This window comes from Abramis brama (genome assembly GCF_963993115.1).
Source record: "Abramis brama genome assembly, chromosome: 6".
Lineage (NCBI taxonomy): Eukaryota > Metazoa > Chordata > Actinopteri > Cypriniformes > Leuciscidae > Abramis > Abramis brama.
The window spans coordinates 47094032-47108945 of NC_139968.1; the positions used below are offsets into that span (position 1 = coordinate 47094032).

General features: G+C 43.3%; 1 protein-coding gene across 1 annotated transcript in view; it reads right to left on the reverse strand.

Moving 5' to 3' along the window:
* prkar2ab (protein kinase, cAMP-dependent, regulatory, type II, alpha, B) overlaps positions 1-14914 on the reverse strand; it is a 28963-nt gene that overhangs the window by 1120 nt on the left and 12929 nt on the right. Inside the window, exons 8-9 of the mRNA XM_084117821.1 lie at positions 5677-5742; positions 5468-5606 (exon numbers count right to left, since the gene is read on the reverse strand). Coding sequence (XP_083973947.1) covers positions 5468-5606; positions 5677-5742 — 205 coding nt within the window. The remainder of the gene's footprint in view (positions 1-5467; positions 5607-5676; positions 5743-14914) is intronic.

Below are 14914 nucleotides of genomic sequence, written 5' to 3' on the forward strand. Positions count from 1 at the left end.
TTATGTATAAATGAAATATAAATATTGAAGTAATACCTTCATGTAATTCCTATATTGACTTTATTTGTTGATGTATTTTGTAACAGAAGATCAGCTGAACTTCATACCCTTTCATTGGTCCATTTGAGGAAATACCCATAATCCCTTGCACATGAATAATTTCAGGAAGTGTTTGGTCATATTGGCATTATGAGGATGGTATTTTGTTTTATAATGTTGGTTTGTCACATTAGCATGATTCGTCTTCAATGCCTTCATTATATTTAACTCTAAATATGAATCCACGGTTGTGTTCGGACTGAAACCGGTTCATGAATCTGCTTGAACTTAGAAAAATGCTGGTTTCCTTATTTCGTTTCTGTTTATTGAACTTCTCAGGGTCGAACAAACTCATTTCATGGCAACACTTTACTATAAGGGTTCATTTGTTAACATGAACTTACAATAAACAATACTTCTACCGCATTTATTATTCTTAGTCAATTTCAACATTTACTAATACATTATTAAAATCAAAAGATGTATCTGTTAATTAATGCGGGGTGAACATGGACATTTGTATTAACTAACATTAACAAAAAATAATAAACGTATTGTTCATTGTAAGTTTACTGTATTACTGTAGAAAGGTTGATTTAACGAGTGAACAAACTAAAAACTAAAAACTTCTAACAATGGTTTAATAAGCGAGACAGATCATAACGAGCGTACGACTGTAAGACAGATCATAACGAGCGTACGACTGTGAGACAGATCATAACGAGCGTACGACTGTAAGACAGATCATTATAGCGTACGACTGTAAGACAGATCATTATAGCGTACGACTGTGAGACAGATCATAACGAGCGTACGACTGTGAGACAGATCATAACGAGCGTACGACTGTGAGACAGATCATAACGAGCGTACGACTGTGAGACAGATCATAACGAGCGTACGACTGTGAGACAGATCATAACGAGCGTACGACTAAGACAGATCATAACGAGCGTACGACTGTAAGACAGATCATAACGAGCGTACGACTGTGAGACAGATCATAACGAGCGTACGACTGTGAGACAGATCATAACGAGCGTACGACTGTAAGACAGATCATAACGAGCGTACGACTGTAAGACAGATCATAACGAGCGTACGACTAAGACAGATCATAACGAGCGTACGACTGTAAGACAGATCATAACGAGCGTACGACTGTGAGACAGATCATAACGAGCGTACGACTGTAAGACAGATCATTATAGCGTACGACTATAAGACAGATCATAACGAGCGTACGACTAAGACAGATCATAACGAGCGTACGACTGTAAGACAGATCATAACGAGCGTACGACTGTGAGACAGATCATAACGAGCGTACGACTGTGAGACAGATCATTATAGCGTACGACTGTAAGACAGATCATAACGAGCGTACGACTAAGACAGATCATAACGAGCGTACGACTGTAAGACAGATCATAACGAGCGTACGACTGTGAGACAGATCATAACGAGCGTACGACTGTGAGACAGATCATTATAGCGTACGACTGTAAGACAGATCATAACGAGCGTACGACTGTAAGACAGATCATAACGAGCGTACGACTAAGACAGATCATAACGAGCGTACGACTGTAAGACAGATCATAACGAGCGTACGACTGTGAGACAGATCATAACGAGCGTACGACTAAGACAGATCATAACGAGCGTACGACTGTGAGACAGATCATAACGAGCGTACGACTGTGAGACAGATCATAACGAGCGTACGACTGTGAGACAGATCATTATAGCGTACGACTGTAAGACAGATCATAACGAGCGTACGACTAAGACAGATCATAACGAGCGTACGACTGTAAGACAGATCATAACGAGCGTACGACTAAGACAGATCATAACGAGCGTACGACTGTGAGACAGATCATAACGAGCGTACGACTGTGAGACAGATCATAACGAGCGTACGACTAAGACAGATCATAACGAGCGTACGACTAAGACAGATCATAACGAGCGTACGACTGTGAGACAGATCATAACGAGCGTACGACTAAGACAGATCATAACGAGCGTACGACTAAGACAGATCATAACGAGCGTACGACTAAGACAGATCATAACGAGCGTACGACTGTGAGACAGATCATAACGAGCGTACGACTGTGAGACAGATCATAACGAGCGTACGACTGTGAGACAGATCATAACGAGCGTACGACTAAGACAGATCATAACGAGCGTACGACTGTGAGACAGATCATAACGAGCGTACGACTGTGAGACAGATCATAACGAGCGTACGACTGTGAGACAGATCATAACGAGCGTACGACTGTGAGACAGATCATAACGAGCGTACGACTAAGACAGATCATAACGAGCGTACGACTGTGAGACAGATCATAACGAGCGTACGACTGTGAGACAGATCATAACGAGCGTACGACTAAGAGATCATAACGAGCGTACGACTAAGACAGATCATAACGAGCGTACGACTGTGAGACAGATCATAACGAGCGTACGACTGTGAGACAGATCATAACGAGCGTACGACTGTAAGACAGATCATAACGAGCGTACGACTGTGAGACAGATCATAACGAGCGTACGACTAAGACAGATCATAACGAGCGTACGACTGTGAGACAGATCATAACGAGCGTACGACTGTGAGACAGATCATAACGAGCGTACGACTAAGAGATCATAATGAGCGTACGACTAAGACAGATCATAACGAGCGTACGACTGTGAGACAGATCATAACGAGCGTACGACTGTAAGACAGATCATAACGAGCGTACGACTAAGACAGATCATAACGAGCGTACGACTAAGACAGATCATAACGAGCGTACGACTAAGACAGATCATAACGAGCGTACGACTAAGACAGATCATAACGAGCGTACGACTGTGAGACAGATCATAACGAGCGTACGACTAAGAGATCATAACGAGCGTACGACTGTGAGACAGATCATAACGAGCGTACGACTGTGAGACAGATCATAACGAGCGTACGACTAAGACAGATCATAACGAGCGTACGACTAAGACAGATCATAACGAGCGTACGACTAAGACAGATCATAACGAGCGTACGACTGTGAGACAGATCATAACGAGCGTACGACTGTGAGACAGATCATAACGAGCGTACGACTAAGACAGATCATAACGAGCGTACGACTAAGACAGATCATAACGAGCGTACGACTAAGAGATCATAACGAGCGTACGACTAAGACAGATCATAACGAGCGTACGACTGTAAGACAGATCATAACGAGCGTACGACTAAGACAGATCATAACGAGCGTACGACTAAGACAGATCATAACGAGCGTACGACTAAGACAGATCATAACGAGCGTACGACTAAGACAGATCATAACGAGCGTACGACTGTGAGACAGATCATAACGAGCGTACGACTAAGAGATCATAACGAGCGTACGACTAAGAGATCATAACGAGCGTACGACTGTGAGACAGATCATAACGAGCGTACGACTGTGAGACAGATCATAACGAGCGTACGACTAAGACAGATCATAACGAGCGTACGACTAAGACAGATCATAACGAGCGTACGACTAAGACAGATCATAACGAGCGTACGACTGTGAGACAGATCATAACGAGCGTACGACTGTGAGACAGATCATAACGAGCGTACGACTAAGACAGATCATAACGAGCGTACGACTAAGACAGATCATAACGAGCGTACGACTAAGAGATCATAACGAGCGTACGACTAAGACAGATCATAACGAGCGTACGACTAAGACAGATCATAACGAGCGTACGACTGTGAGACAGATCATAACGAGCGTACGACTAAGAGATCATAACGAGCGTACGACTAAGACAGATCATAACGAGCGTACGACTAAGACAGATCATAACGAGCGTACGACTAAGAGATCATAACGAGCGTACGACTAAGAGATCATAACGAGCGTACGACTGTGAGACAGATCATAACGAGCGTACGACTGTGAGACAGATCATAACGAGCGTCCGACTAAGACAGATCATAACGAGCGTACGACTAAGACAGATCATAACGAGCGTACGACTAAGACAGATCATAACGAGCGTACGACTGTGAGACAGATCATAACGAGCGTACGACTGTGAGACAGATCATAACGAGCGTACGACTGTGAGACAGATCATAACGAGCGTACGACTGTGAGACAGATCATAACGAGCGTACGACTAAGACAGATCATAACGAGCGTACGACTAAGACAGATCATAACGAGCGTACGACTGTGAGACAGATCATAACGAGCGTACGACTAAGACAGATCATAACGAGCGTACGACTGTAAGACAGATCATAATGAGCGTACGACTAAGACAGATCATAACGAGCGTACGACTGTAAGACAGATCATAACGAGCGTACGACTAAGACAGATCATAACGAGCGTACGACTAAGACAGATCATAACGAGCGTACGACTAAGACAGATCATAACGAGCGTACGACTGTAAGACAGATCATAACGAGCGTACGACTGGTTAAATTGTTCAAGTGCAAGGGATTATGGGTACTGAACTGTGTCATATTTGACTCACGAACGATCCTTAGCTCTCGAGTGAAGAACTAACTGTTGGTATCGTTTATCGAAAATATAAATCATAACTAGTTTATAAACATTGTTTCGGTCATAATCAGCTATTGATATGATTATATAAAACACAGAGAGCAGATTTCACTGGTGATGATGTTTCAGTATGAACTTCAGCTGATACCGAACACTAGACACGTTTGCTCATCAAGTATTTCTTCAGTATTTATGTTTGCATGCATTAATATTAGGGGTGTAACAATATATCGTGTCACAATATATCGCAATACAAAAATGAAACAATATGTATTGTGGATAGTGGGAGAAAAAAAATTAAGTTTTTAGTGTCAGTACTAAATTAAACTACTATATATAATGTTGAATATAATGTACAATAATGCAGTGGGGGAATATGTGTGGGTCCAGATAATGCCAAATGTCTGATGTTACCAGTAAAAAGTGGCCTTCATTATTTTAAATATATATAGTCTGTGACAGATTGCAAACATATTAAACTAAAATAATTCAGTATTTTCATCTTCAGAATCATGAAAATTGTTATTCTGGTGTCTCTATTGTCCTGTGCTTTGGGTTTCAGCACCAAGTCCAAGCATTTACACACACAATGTAATATCAAATTTAGCATTTTAATCAACAGTAAATGTTTTGTTACCCTTTTATCATATGTGTTGGAGTATCGCAATAATATCATATCGTGAGTTCAGAATCGTTACACCCCTATTTAATATACCTCATAATTCTGAATAAATCGGACTGTGTGTCGAGGACATCAGACCTTCAAAGCGTATCAAACCCGAACTGTGTCTCTATGAAAACAAGCAGTTGAAGAGCTGACGAGCGTCTGGTGTTCTCACCTAAACACCGGGTCTCTCCTGCCGCGTACACCGACGCCGCTCGCGGTTTATTGGTGACCAGCGCCAGCTCGCCGAAGTACTGTCCCCGCGTGCAGCGCGCCACCTCCAGCTCCTGGCCTGACCTCTGACCTGCGCCAGGCTACGGAGACAGAAGTGTGTGAGCGCGAGGCCGGCCGAGGACGATGTGTCCGTGTGTGTGAGGGTCTTACTCTGCTCCTGATCATGATCCTGACTTCTCCAGACTCCACGATGTAGAAGCAGTCGGCCGAATCTCCCTGAGGAACCACAGAACACCTTATTATTTAACCAGAACACCTGCATCAGCTCATCTCTAAACTACAGCAACAAAACTGTCATAAACATCCAATTTACTGTAGAACACACAGAACGGCACAGGGTTTGAACAATCAGATGGCGATATGGACTAGTGTGTGTGAATATTAAAGCGCAAAAAGTTGGGTTTAACTTGAAGAAATTGTGACGGCAATATATTACTATTGTACAGTAGAATCTACCTCTCAAAGTAATATGAGTACTTTGAATAAATGTAAATTTTGTATATTTTAAGTTTTTTTTTATTGTTTTAGTTTCAGTTTCAGTAATAACCCTCAACACAATGGAGAATTTCTGAAAACATCAAACATTTCATAGGGCTGTATTATTGTAAAAAAATAAAAAATAAAAAAATTATAAAATTATGAAATTGTTCAAGTTTCATGAATTCAATTGATTAGATATGAAAACACAGGATTTGGGAAAACGTTAAAGTTTTTTGTTAAACTTTTAACAAAGTGTTATTAAATTGTAAATGTTTCATGATTTCAATTAATTAGACATGCTTTTTGATTACCAACAACAATCTGTGAGAAAATCAAAGTTAATTTGGTATAGAGTCAAAAGTAATTTGTGAGAAAATCAAAGATTCTGTGTATTTAAAGGCAGGGTAGGCAGGTTTTTTCTAAAAAAACTTTTTCCCAAATTTGTTTAAACTGTCTTTATATACCAATACATAATTAAAATGTAAGTACTATGAAAAAGAGAGTATAAAAATCGAGTGTCTGTAGTCCTCTCAGGGCGCAATAAACACAGCTACTTATTTCCATTCGGAACGAATGAAATGATTGGCTGGGCAACTGTCACTCTCCCTCGCTACCATGGCTACCACCCCCGCGGCTACAGGAGGAGCCGCCCACATGCGCGCACCCGTTTGACTCGAGGAGAGGAAGAGGCATGGGAGCACGGAATCACAATTATGGCAGAGAAAGAGCGGTCACAATTCCCAGTACCTGCATACAGTGAGTCAGCGAAGGCAAACCAGGCAAAAAAGGAACTAGTAAGGTAGAAAGGCTTGTCACCGGAGTGTAACGTTAGTCCTCATCAGAGCCAACAGTGCTTTCATCGTGGAAGCTCTTACATGCAAAAAACCGTATATGTTATGAATCTTACACGAAATTCACCTTCATCACAGTGTAACCCAGTAGAACAACATTCTACAGGTATTGAGTTTATTTCTATTCATTTAGTAATTTGTTTTGTTTTGCTCTCATCCAGAACTAAAATGTGAGTGAATTATAAGTTATTATATTGATGTAAGATAATTGTGTGTATGCCCCTTTAAGAGCGCGATCTTATGTCAGGTTTGATTGCTGTTCACATGGGAATGATGTCTATGGGGAAAATGTGGTTTTAACGAGCAAGTTAGGTTGATCTTTATTTTCATTGGTCTGTATGTGTTAAGTCTCGCCCTCCCGTAAAAAATGGGAGATTTGAGTGGTGAATACAGGGGAGACGAGAGCTGATCCAGAGGATTGAGCGTACAGATCGCAGAAAATTAATCGATAGATCATCGTATTAATACTTTTGAAGTGTATATAGTCCGTGTGTATAGAGCTCGGGATCGTTGCGTCACGCCGCAATGCATTGTGGGAATCACGGTACGGAAGTAGATGTACTGTATAGTATAGTATCGTATAGTAGGCAGTAGGTAATGTAGCTGACGCTAAGTCCAGTGTGAGCTCGTTTCCATGACGACACCGGAAGTTGTTCATGCGCAACCCCCCATATGACGATAAAGTTGTTTGGTAATGCAATTATAATGTGTTTTGTTTACTGTAATCCTGAGTAATAGTGTGATTTAAAACTGTTTGTTACGTTGCTCTTGTTAAATTTATGAAGAAGAGAAAAGTTGGTTATTGCTAGTCACATGTTTAAACCCGGAAGTATTGAGAGTAGCGCGAGAGAGGAGAGAGAGTGGCGGGTGAGAACAGCGAACTTTTAAGCTCCCGCCTATTATTCTACAGCTGGTCTTTCAGGCGAACACGGTAATAATTATTGAGCTATCTTAATAACTTATTAAACACTGTTAAATTTTGTTTACAAAAAATGTGAGACATTGTTGTATTGTTCTGCATAAGAAATAAGAGTATATGAATGTTGCTCTGGGTGCTTTGTGCTTGAAACTGTTTTGTTTATCTTCTAGTTTTCACGGTGTTTCATGATACTTCAGAGAAGAATAAATGTGAATGTGAACATCAGTAAGAAGCGTGGACTCATTTATGACCAAGTGTAGCTATAGTGAAAACGTGGCCTAAATCCGTCATCCAGAGGTCTTCAGTGTGCGGCTCTGCTTCATATCCTGTGGCGAACTTCAGGTCTTCAGTGTGCGGCTCTGCTTCATATCCTGTGGCGAACTTCAGGTCTTCAGTGTGCGGCTCTGCTTCATATCCTGTGGCGAACTTCAGGTCTTCAGTGTGCGGCTCTGCTTCATATCCTGTGGCGAACTTCAGGTCTTCAGTGTGCGGCTCTGCTTCATATCCTGTGGCGAACTTCAGGTCTTCAGTGTGCGGCTCTGCTTCATATTCTGTGGCGAACTTCAGGTCTTCAGTGTGCAGCTCCGCTTCATATACCGTTGTGAACTTCAGGCTTTCAGTGTGCGGCTCTGCTTCATATTCTGCGGTGGACTACAGGTTTCAGCGTGTAGTCTTGCCTCATCTCCTGCAGTCTACCTCAGCCGACAGCATCCATTTCAGGTCAGACTGTACAATACTGAAATTTAAAATAAATCCTCTGGCAAAAGATGGACAGGTCCATAACAATGACATAAAAAGACTGATTGCTACAAAATAAAAGCCTACAGTTGCTTAGGACCACGAGAAAGACATTGAGTAAGGATAAAAGGTAACTGATTGTAACGTTTTGGTTTGCACTCAGGTCTTCTATAAAGTCAATGATATTTATAAATCACAAGTGCTGGTACATTTTGAGTTTATCTGTCATTCAAGTGTCTAATTCCAAATGGGCAACAGTAATATCCTTATGTTAAAGGTGTAACAAATTTAGCCTAATCAAAGTGCTTCATTGTCTTTTTCAGTATTTCATGTGCTTGTAACTTACCTTGTCTCTTCCTCCGAGTCTCAGCTAATAATCAAAAAATGTCAGTTCTCAGTGAATCTTTGTCTCAGGATGGTGAGGTATCTAGGCAGATTGATTCCCTGTCTGAAGTGCAGGGCGTTTTAGACTCTAATTCTATAGCAACACAAAAAGAGAAAATAACAGATCATACTAAAAACAAGAAGTCTAAAGCGACGCTTAAGGAGCCTTCTTCAGCGACATCACAGTTAGATGATGAACCAAGAAAATCCTCCCGTGACAGACGTCCAACACAAAAAATGATAGAGCTGATAGAGCAAGAATCAATCCAAAAAGAAAGGAAATTCAATTCGGTGTATGAGAAATGGAAAACACAAGTCAAGAATGCTCGTACAAATCTGAAACAGGCATGCTCTGAGAGTGACTTGTATGACATGATGGATGTGGTTGAGAAGCTTGAGTCTGAATTAAAAGAGTTATACGACAATATACGGCTCAAAAATGCACCAAGCCAAGAAATTCGGAGAAAAATTGATGCAAGTGTAGCGGTGACGGCTGATTTGTTGGGATTAATGAGAGTTCGCCTTATTGAGGGAGAAGAAGATTTTGATGGTGAGGCGGAAAGAGCAAGGTTACGCATGCTGCTTGACAGTGAATATGCTAAGTCCATATATGGATCCACAGTTTCCAAAGTCACCGCACTCAGCCACCGCTCCAACCGTCCTTCAGAGTCACCAAGTATTTCAGTTAAGAGAGCTGAGACAGCAGCACAGCTGGCTGCAAAGAAAGCTGAGGTTGAAAGGGAAGCTGCCATTGAAGCACAACGTCTGCAACTGAAAAAGCTAGAAAATCAAAGAGACATTGAGGTCATTGAAGCAAGGCTCAGAGTATTCACTGAGGAAGAGTCAAAAGAAAAGAGTGAGAAATGCAGTGCTCCATGCAGTGAAGGAAATGTTCCTTGTCAACTCACTCCCTCTGCAGGATGCCTGAAAGAGCAAGTTACACAGAATGAAGCATCTTTAGTCCAGACATTACAGGAGTCAGTGGCCCTTACTCGACTTCCATTACCAGAACCTTCCGTATTCTCTGGCGACCCACTGAAATTTACAGAATGGAGCACAAGCTTCAAAGCCCTTATAGAGAGACGATGTTCAAATCCGGCAGATAGGTTGTTTTACCTACAAAGGTACGTAAGTGGAGAGGCGAGGTCTGCTCTAGAAGGAAGCTTCTACAGAAAAGATGAGGAGGCATATCAGCAAGCATGGCAGAAGCTGAATGCAAGGTATGGTCACTCCTTTGTAGTGCAGCGTGCTTTCCGAGAGAAGCTTAATAAGTGGCCAAAGATTGGTGCTAAGGAGTATGTTAAACTAAGAGAGTTTAGTGATTTTCTGCAAACATGTAGTGATGCTATGCCTCACATCAAGGGTCTTCAGGTTCTGAACGACTGCGAAGAGAATCAGAAGATGCTAGCCAAACTCCCTGATTGGATAACGTCCAGGTGGAATCGCTTTGTCACAAAGCAGCTGGATCAAGACAGAGACTATCCAAGTTTCAAAGAATTTGCTTCATTTATCTCAAAGGAAGCACGCATAGCATGCAATCCAGTGTCATCATTACATGCGATAAGGCCTGAGGAAAAGTCGTTCAGAGAAATAAAACGTCCAAAGGCAAACACCTTCGCCACTAATGTGAAAGCCTCAAACGCATCAAGCACCACAGCCAAATCCTACAATGTTGAGGAGACCAAGTTGAGGGATGCCAATAAATCAAACAAAGGAAGCATGCCAGCTTATAACTCAAACACAGCCAAGTGTATGTGTTGTGGAGAGAATCACTCCATACATAAGTGTAAAAACTTAACGGAAAGGTCTGTGGAGGATAAGAGAAAGTTCGTCCAGGAAAATAAGCTATGTTATGCATGCCTGAGGAAGGGACACAATTCAAGGGACTGTAGGAATAAAGCCATGTGTAGCATATGCAAAAGACAACATCCCACTCCATTGCACGAAGACCGCCCCTCAGCAAATCAGACTTCCCTGCAAGGTGTCCAGCAAGCTGAAGAAAACACATCCTCACTATCTTGTTGTGTGAATGGAGGTGAGGGTGGGAGCACATCAATGATTGTTCCAGTATGGATCTCTTCACATGAAAACCCAGATTCTGAAACCCTAGCTTATGCTCTGTTGGACACTCAGAGTAGTCACACATTTGTGGATCAGGAACTTTGTGGAAGGTTGCATGCATCAATGGAGCCAGTGAAATTAAAGCTTTCCACTATGATGGGAAGGGATTCCATCGTGAAAAGCCAGAGAGTCAGTGGACTCAGAGGATTTTCTTCAGATTGCCTCATTAACCTGCCTCCCGCCTATGCAAGGGAATTCATTCCACTTGAACGTGCGCATATCCCCACATGTGAGACAGCTAATAAGTGGAAACACCTAGCAGTCATAGCCCCCGAGATGCCTCCGCTAATGGATTGTGGCGTGGGACTTTTAATTGGTTATGACTGCTCCAGAGCCCTAGCTCCACGAGAGGTTTTCACTGGAGGTGACTACGAGCCTTACGCTATAAAGACGGACTTAGGGTGGAGCATCGTAGGGAGCTCACCACAGCGCGTGAATTCCAGGGATGTGACTGGGCTGTGCCATCGGATATCAGTCAGGGAGGTTCCACCTGTGACACCAGCTGCTGCTATTAAAGCCCTTGAATCTGATTTTGCAGACACCAGATCAGGAGAGAAAAGCATATCTCAAGAAGATATTCAATTTCTGCAGGTCTTAAAGGAAAGAATCCATCAGAACGAGTGCGGCCATCTTGAGATGCCCCTTCCATTTAAAGCACGTCCTCACCTCCCTGATAATAAGAAGCTTGCCTTAATCCGCCTGAAGCACCTTAAAAAGAAACTGGACAGAGATCCTAAATTTAAGGATGATTACGTGAGATTCATGGAAGGTGTCTTCAAGGATGGGGAAGCAGAGGAAGCGGACAAGCAACCAGAGTCAGGAAGTGTGTGGTACATCCCACACCAAGGCGTCTATCACCCGAGGAAGCCAGACAAGATCAGGGTAGTTTTTGACTGCTCCGCAAAGTATGCAGGCACTGCCTTAAACGATCATCTGCTAACAGGACCTGATCTTACAAACGGGCTGATTGGAGTGCTCTGCCGTTTCCGCAAACATCCCATTGCTGTTATGTGTGACGTGGAAAAAATGTTCCACAGGTTCCACGTCAACAAAGAAGACAGAGATTATCTACGCTTCCTGTGGTGGGAAAATGGGGATACAGAGTCAGAGCCTAGGGAATACCATATGAAGGTCCATCTTTTCGGAGCATCATCATCTCCAGGCTGTGTCAATTACGGCATGAAGCATATGGCCAGCCAAAATGAGAAAAGATACCCTGAAGCAGCTAGCTTCATCAGAAAGCACTTTTATGTGGATGACGGCCTCATAAGCCTAGAGTCAGTCGATGGGGCAATCAAGCTGGTGAAAGAAACCCAAGCACTATGTGATGAAGGAAAGTTACACCTTCATAAATTCATCTCCAACAGTCGAGAGGTACTGGAGTCCATTTGTGTTACTGAGCGCGCTGCTGAAGTGAATAATGTGGATCTCAACTGTGATGATCTTCCAGTCCACAGAGTGCTAGGAGTCCGATGGAATGTGGAAGGTGACGTCTTCTCCTTCAAGGTCTCACTTGATGAGAAACCAGCTACTCGACGTGGAGTTCTCTCAGTCGTGGCTTCGGTGTATGATCCATTAGGATTCTTGGCCCCATTCATCTTGCAAGGAAAGCGGGTGCTACAAGAGATGTGTCAGAAAGGCATCAGTTGGGACGAGCCACTCCCCAGCAAATTGAAGCCGAAGTGGGAGAGCTGGATCAATGATCTAAGAAATCTTGACAAGATTCAGATCCCAAGATGCTTCACACCAGAGAACTTTGGAAAGGTCCTGAGAGTGGAACTGCATCACTTTTCAGATGCCAGTAGTCAAGGCTATGGGCAGTGCTCCTACATCAGATTGGTGGGCGAAGAGAAGGTGCATTGCACCTTGATTATGGGCAAGGCAAGAGTCGCTCCTACCAAAATAGTCACTATACCAAGGCTAGAGTTGACTGCAGCAGTAATCTCTGCTGCTATGAGCAGTATGCTAAAGGAGGAGCTAGAGATTAAGATTGACAGAGAATATTTCTGGACAGATTCTCAAGTAGTTCTTGGCTATATCAACAACGAAGCCAGAAGATTTCATGTCTTCGTGGCAAACCGTGTCCAGAGAATCCGGGAAACCACTGACCCAGGGCAGTGGTTCTATGTTGACACAGAGCACAACCCTGCTGATCACGCCTCAAGGGGCCTCAAAGTAGCAGAGCTGCTCAAGTCTAACTGGCTCACTGGACCCAAGTTCCTGTGGGAGAGAGAGGTAGTTACAGCCCAAGGAACCTCAGAGCTACTGGTAGGAGACCCCGAGGTCAGAGCAACCCTAGTCTTGAAAACTGATGTTTCAAGGCAAGTCGATTTTCAAGAGAGACTCGCAAGGTTCTCAAAATGGTCCACAGCTGTAAAAGTCGTCGCTCGGATACAGCGGTTGGCCAAGAGGATCAAGGACACAAAGCCCCTTGATGTTGAGGAAAGGAGGAGAGCCACTCGCACCCTCATCAAGCTTGCACAAAAAGATGCCTTTGAAAAGGAGTTACACATTCTCCAGACATCGGGAAAGCTGCCTTGTAACCACCAACTGTATCAGCTAGGCCCATTCCTCCAAGATGGTATAATGAGGGTGGGAGGACGTCTGAGGAAAGCATCCGCACCTCTGGATCTGAGACACCCTATAATCCTCCCAAAGGATGGTGTTGTCACGCGCCTTGTCCTTGCGCACCACCATGAGAAAACACAACATCAGGGCAGAGGACAAACGTTGAATGAACTCAGGGCAAATGGTTACTGGATTATTGGTGGCAGTAAGGCAGCAGCCCAGCACATAAAGCAGTGTGTCCTGTGTAAAAGAGCCCGCGCACCTCCAGAGGAACAACGGATGGCAGACTTACCCAGAGACCGTATTGAACCCTCCCCACCGTTTACGTACTGCGGTATGGACTGTTTTGGTCCCTTCTATACCAAGCAAGGTCGTAAGGAAAACAAGCGATACGGTCTCCTTTTCACATGTCTGAGCTCCAGAGCAGTCCACATAGAGATGTTGGATGACATGACAACCGATGCATTCATCAATGCTTTACGGTGTTTCCTAGCCATCCGTGGGGCCGTCAGGCAGATCAGATCAGATCAAGGATCAAACTTTGTTGGAGCACGAAATGAAATGGAAAGAGCTCTCAAAGAATTAGATAAGGAAAGAATGGCTACATACCTGGCAGATAAACAGTGCGACTTCTGCATGAATGCACCAGCCTCGAGTCATGCCGGAGGTGCATGGGAGCGGCAGATCAGAACGGTAAGGAGTGTGCTTGGCTCAGTCCTTGCTCACAGTGCTGGAAGATTGGACGACACTTCCTTAAGAACCTTCTTTTACGAAGCCATGTTCATTGTAAACAACCGCCCTCTTACGATTGACAGTATCTGTGATCCCACCAGTATGGAGCCATTAACACCAAATCATTTGCTCACTATGAAATCCTCTGTTCCTCTGCCCCCACCTGGTAACTTTGCTAAGGAAGACTTGTATGCCAAAAAACGTTGGAGACGGGTGCAATATCTGTCCGAGCAATTTTGGAACAGGTGGAGGAAGGAATATCTGGTCAACATCACTCTTAGACAACGATGGCATGCACCAAGACGCAATGTGCAAGTCGGAGATATTGTCATTGTAAAGGAAGAAGAGCTCCCTCGAAATGAATGGAAACTTGCCAGGGTTCTTAAAGTACATGAAAATGATGATGGATTGGTGCGAAGAGTTACAATACAGATTGGAGAGCGCAAGTTAGGAAAAAGGGGTGAACGCCTCAACAAGCCATCCATCGTTGAGCGACCCATTCAGAAGTTAGTTATTCTCATAGAAAGCAGCTAAAGTTCTGCTTCATAACTCTGGTGCAGTTAGTCTCTGACCAATTCAAATTTGAAACAATTCA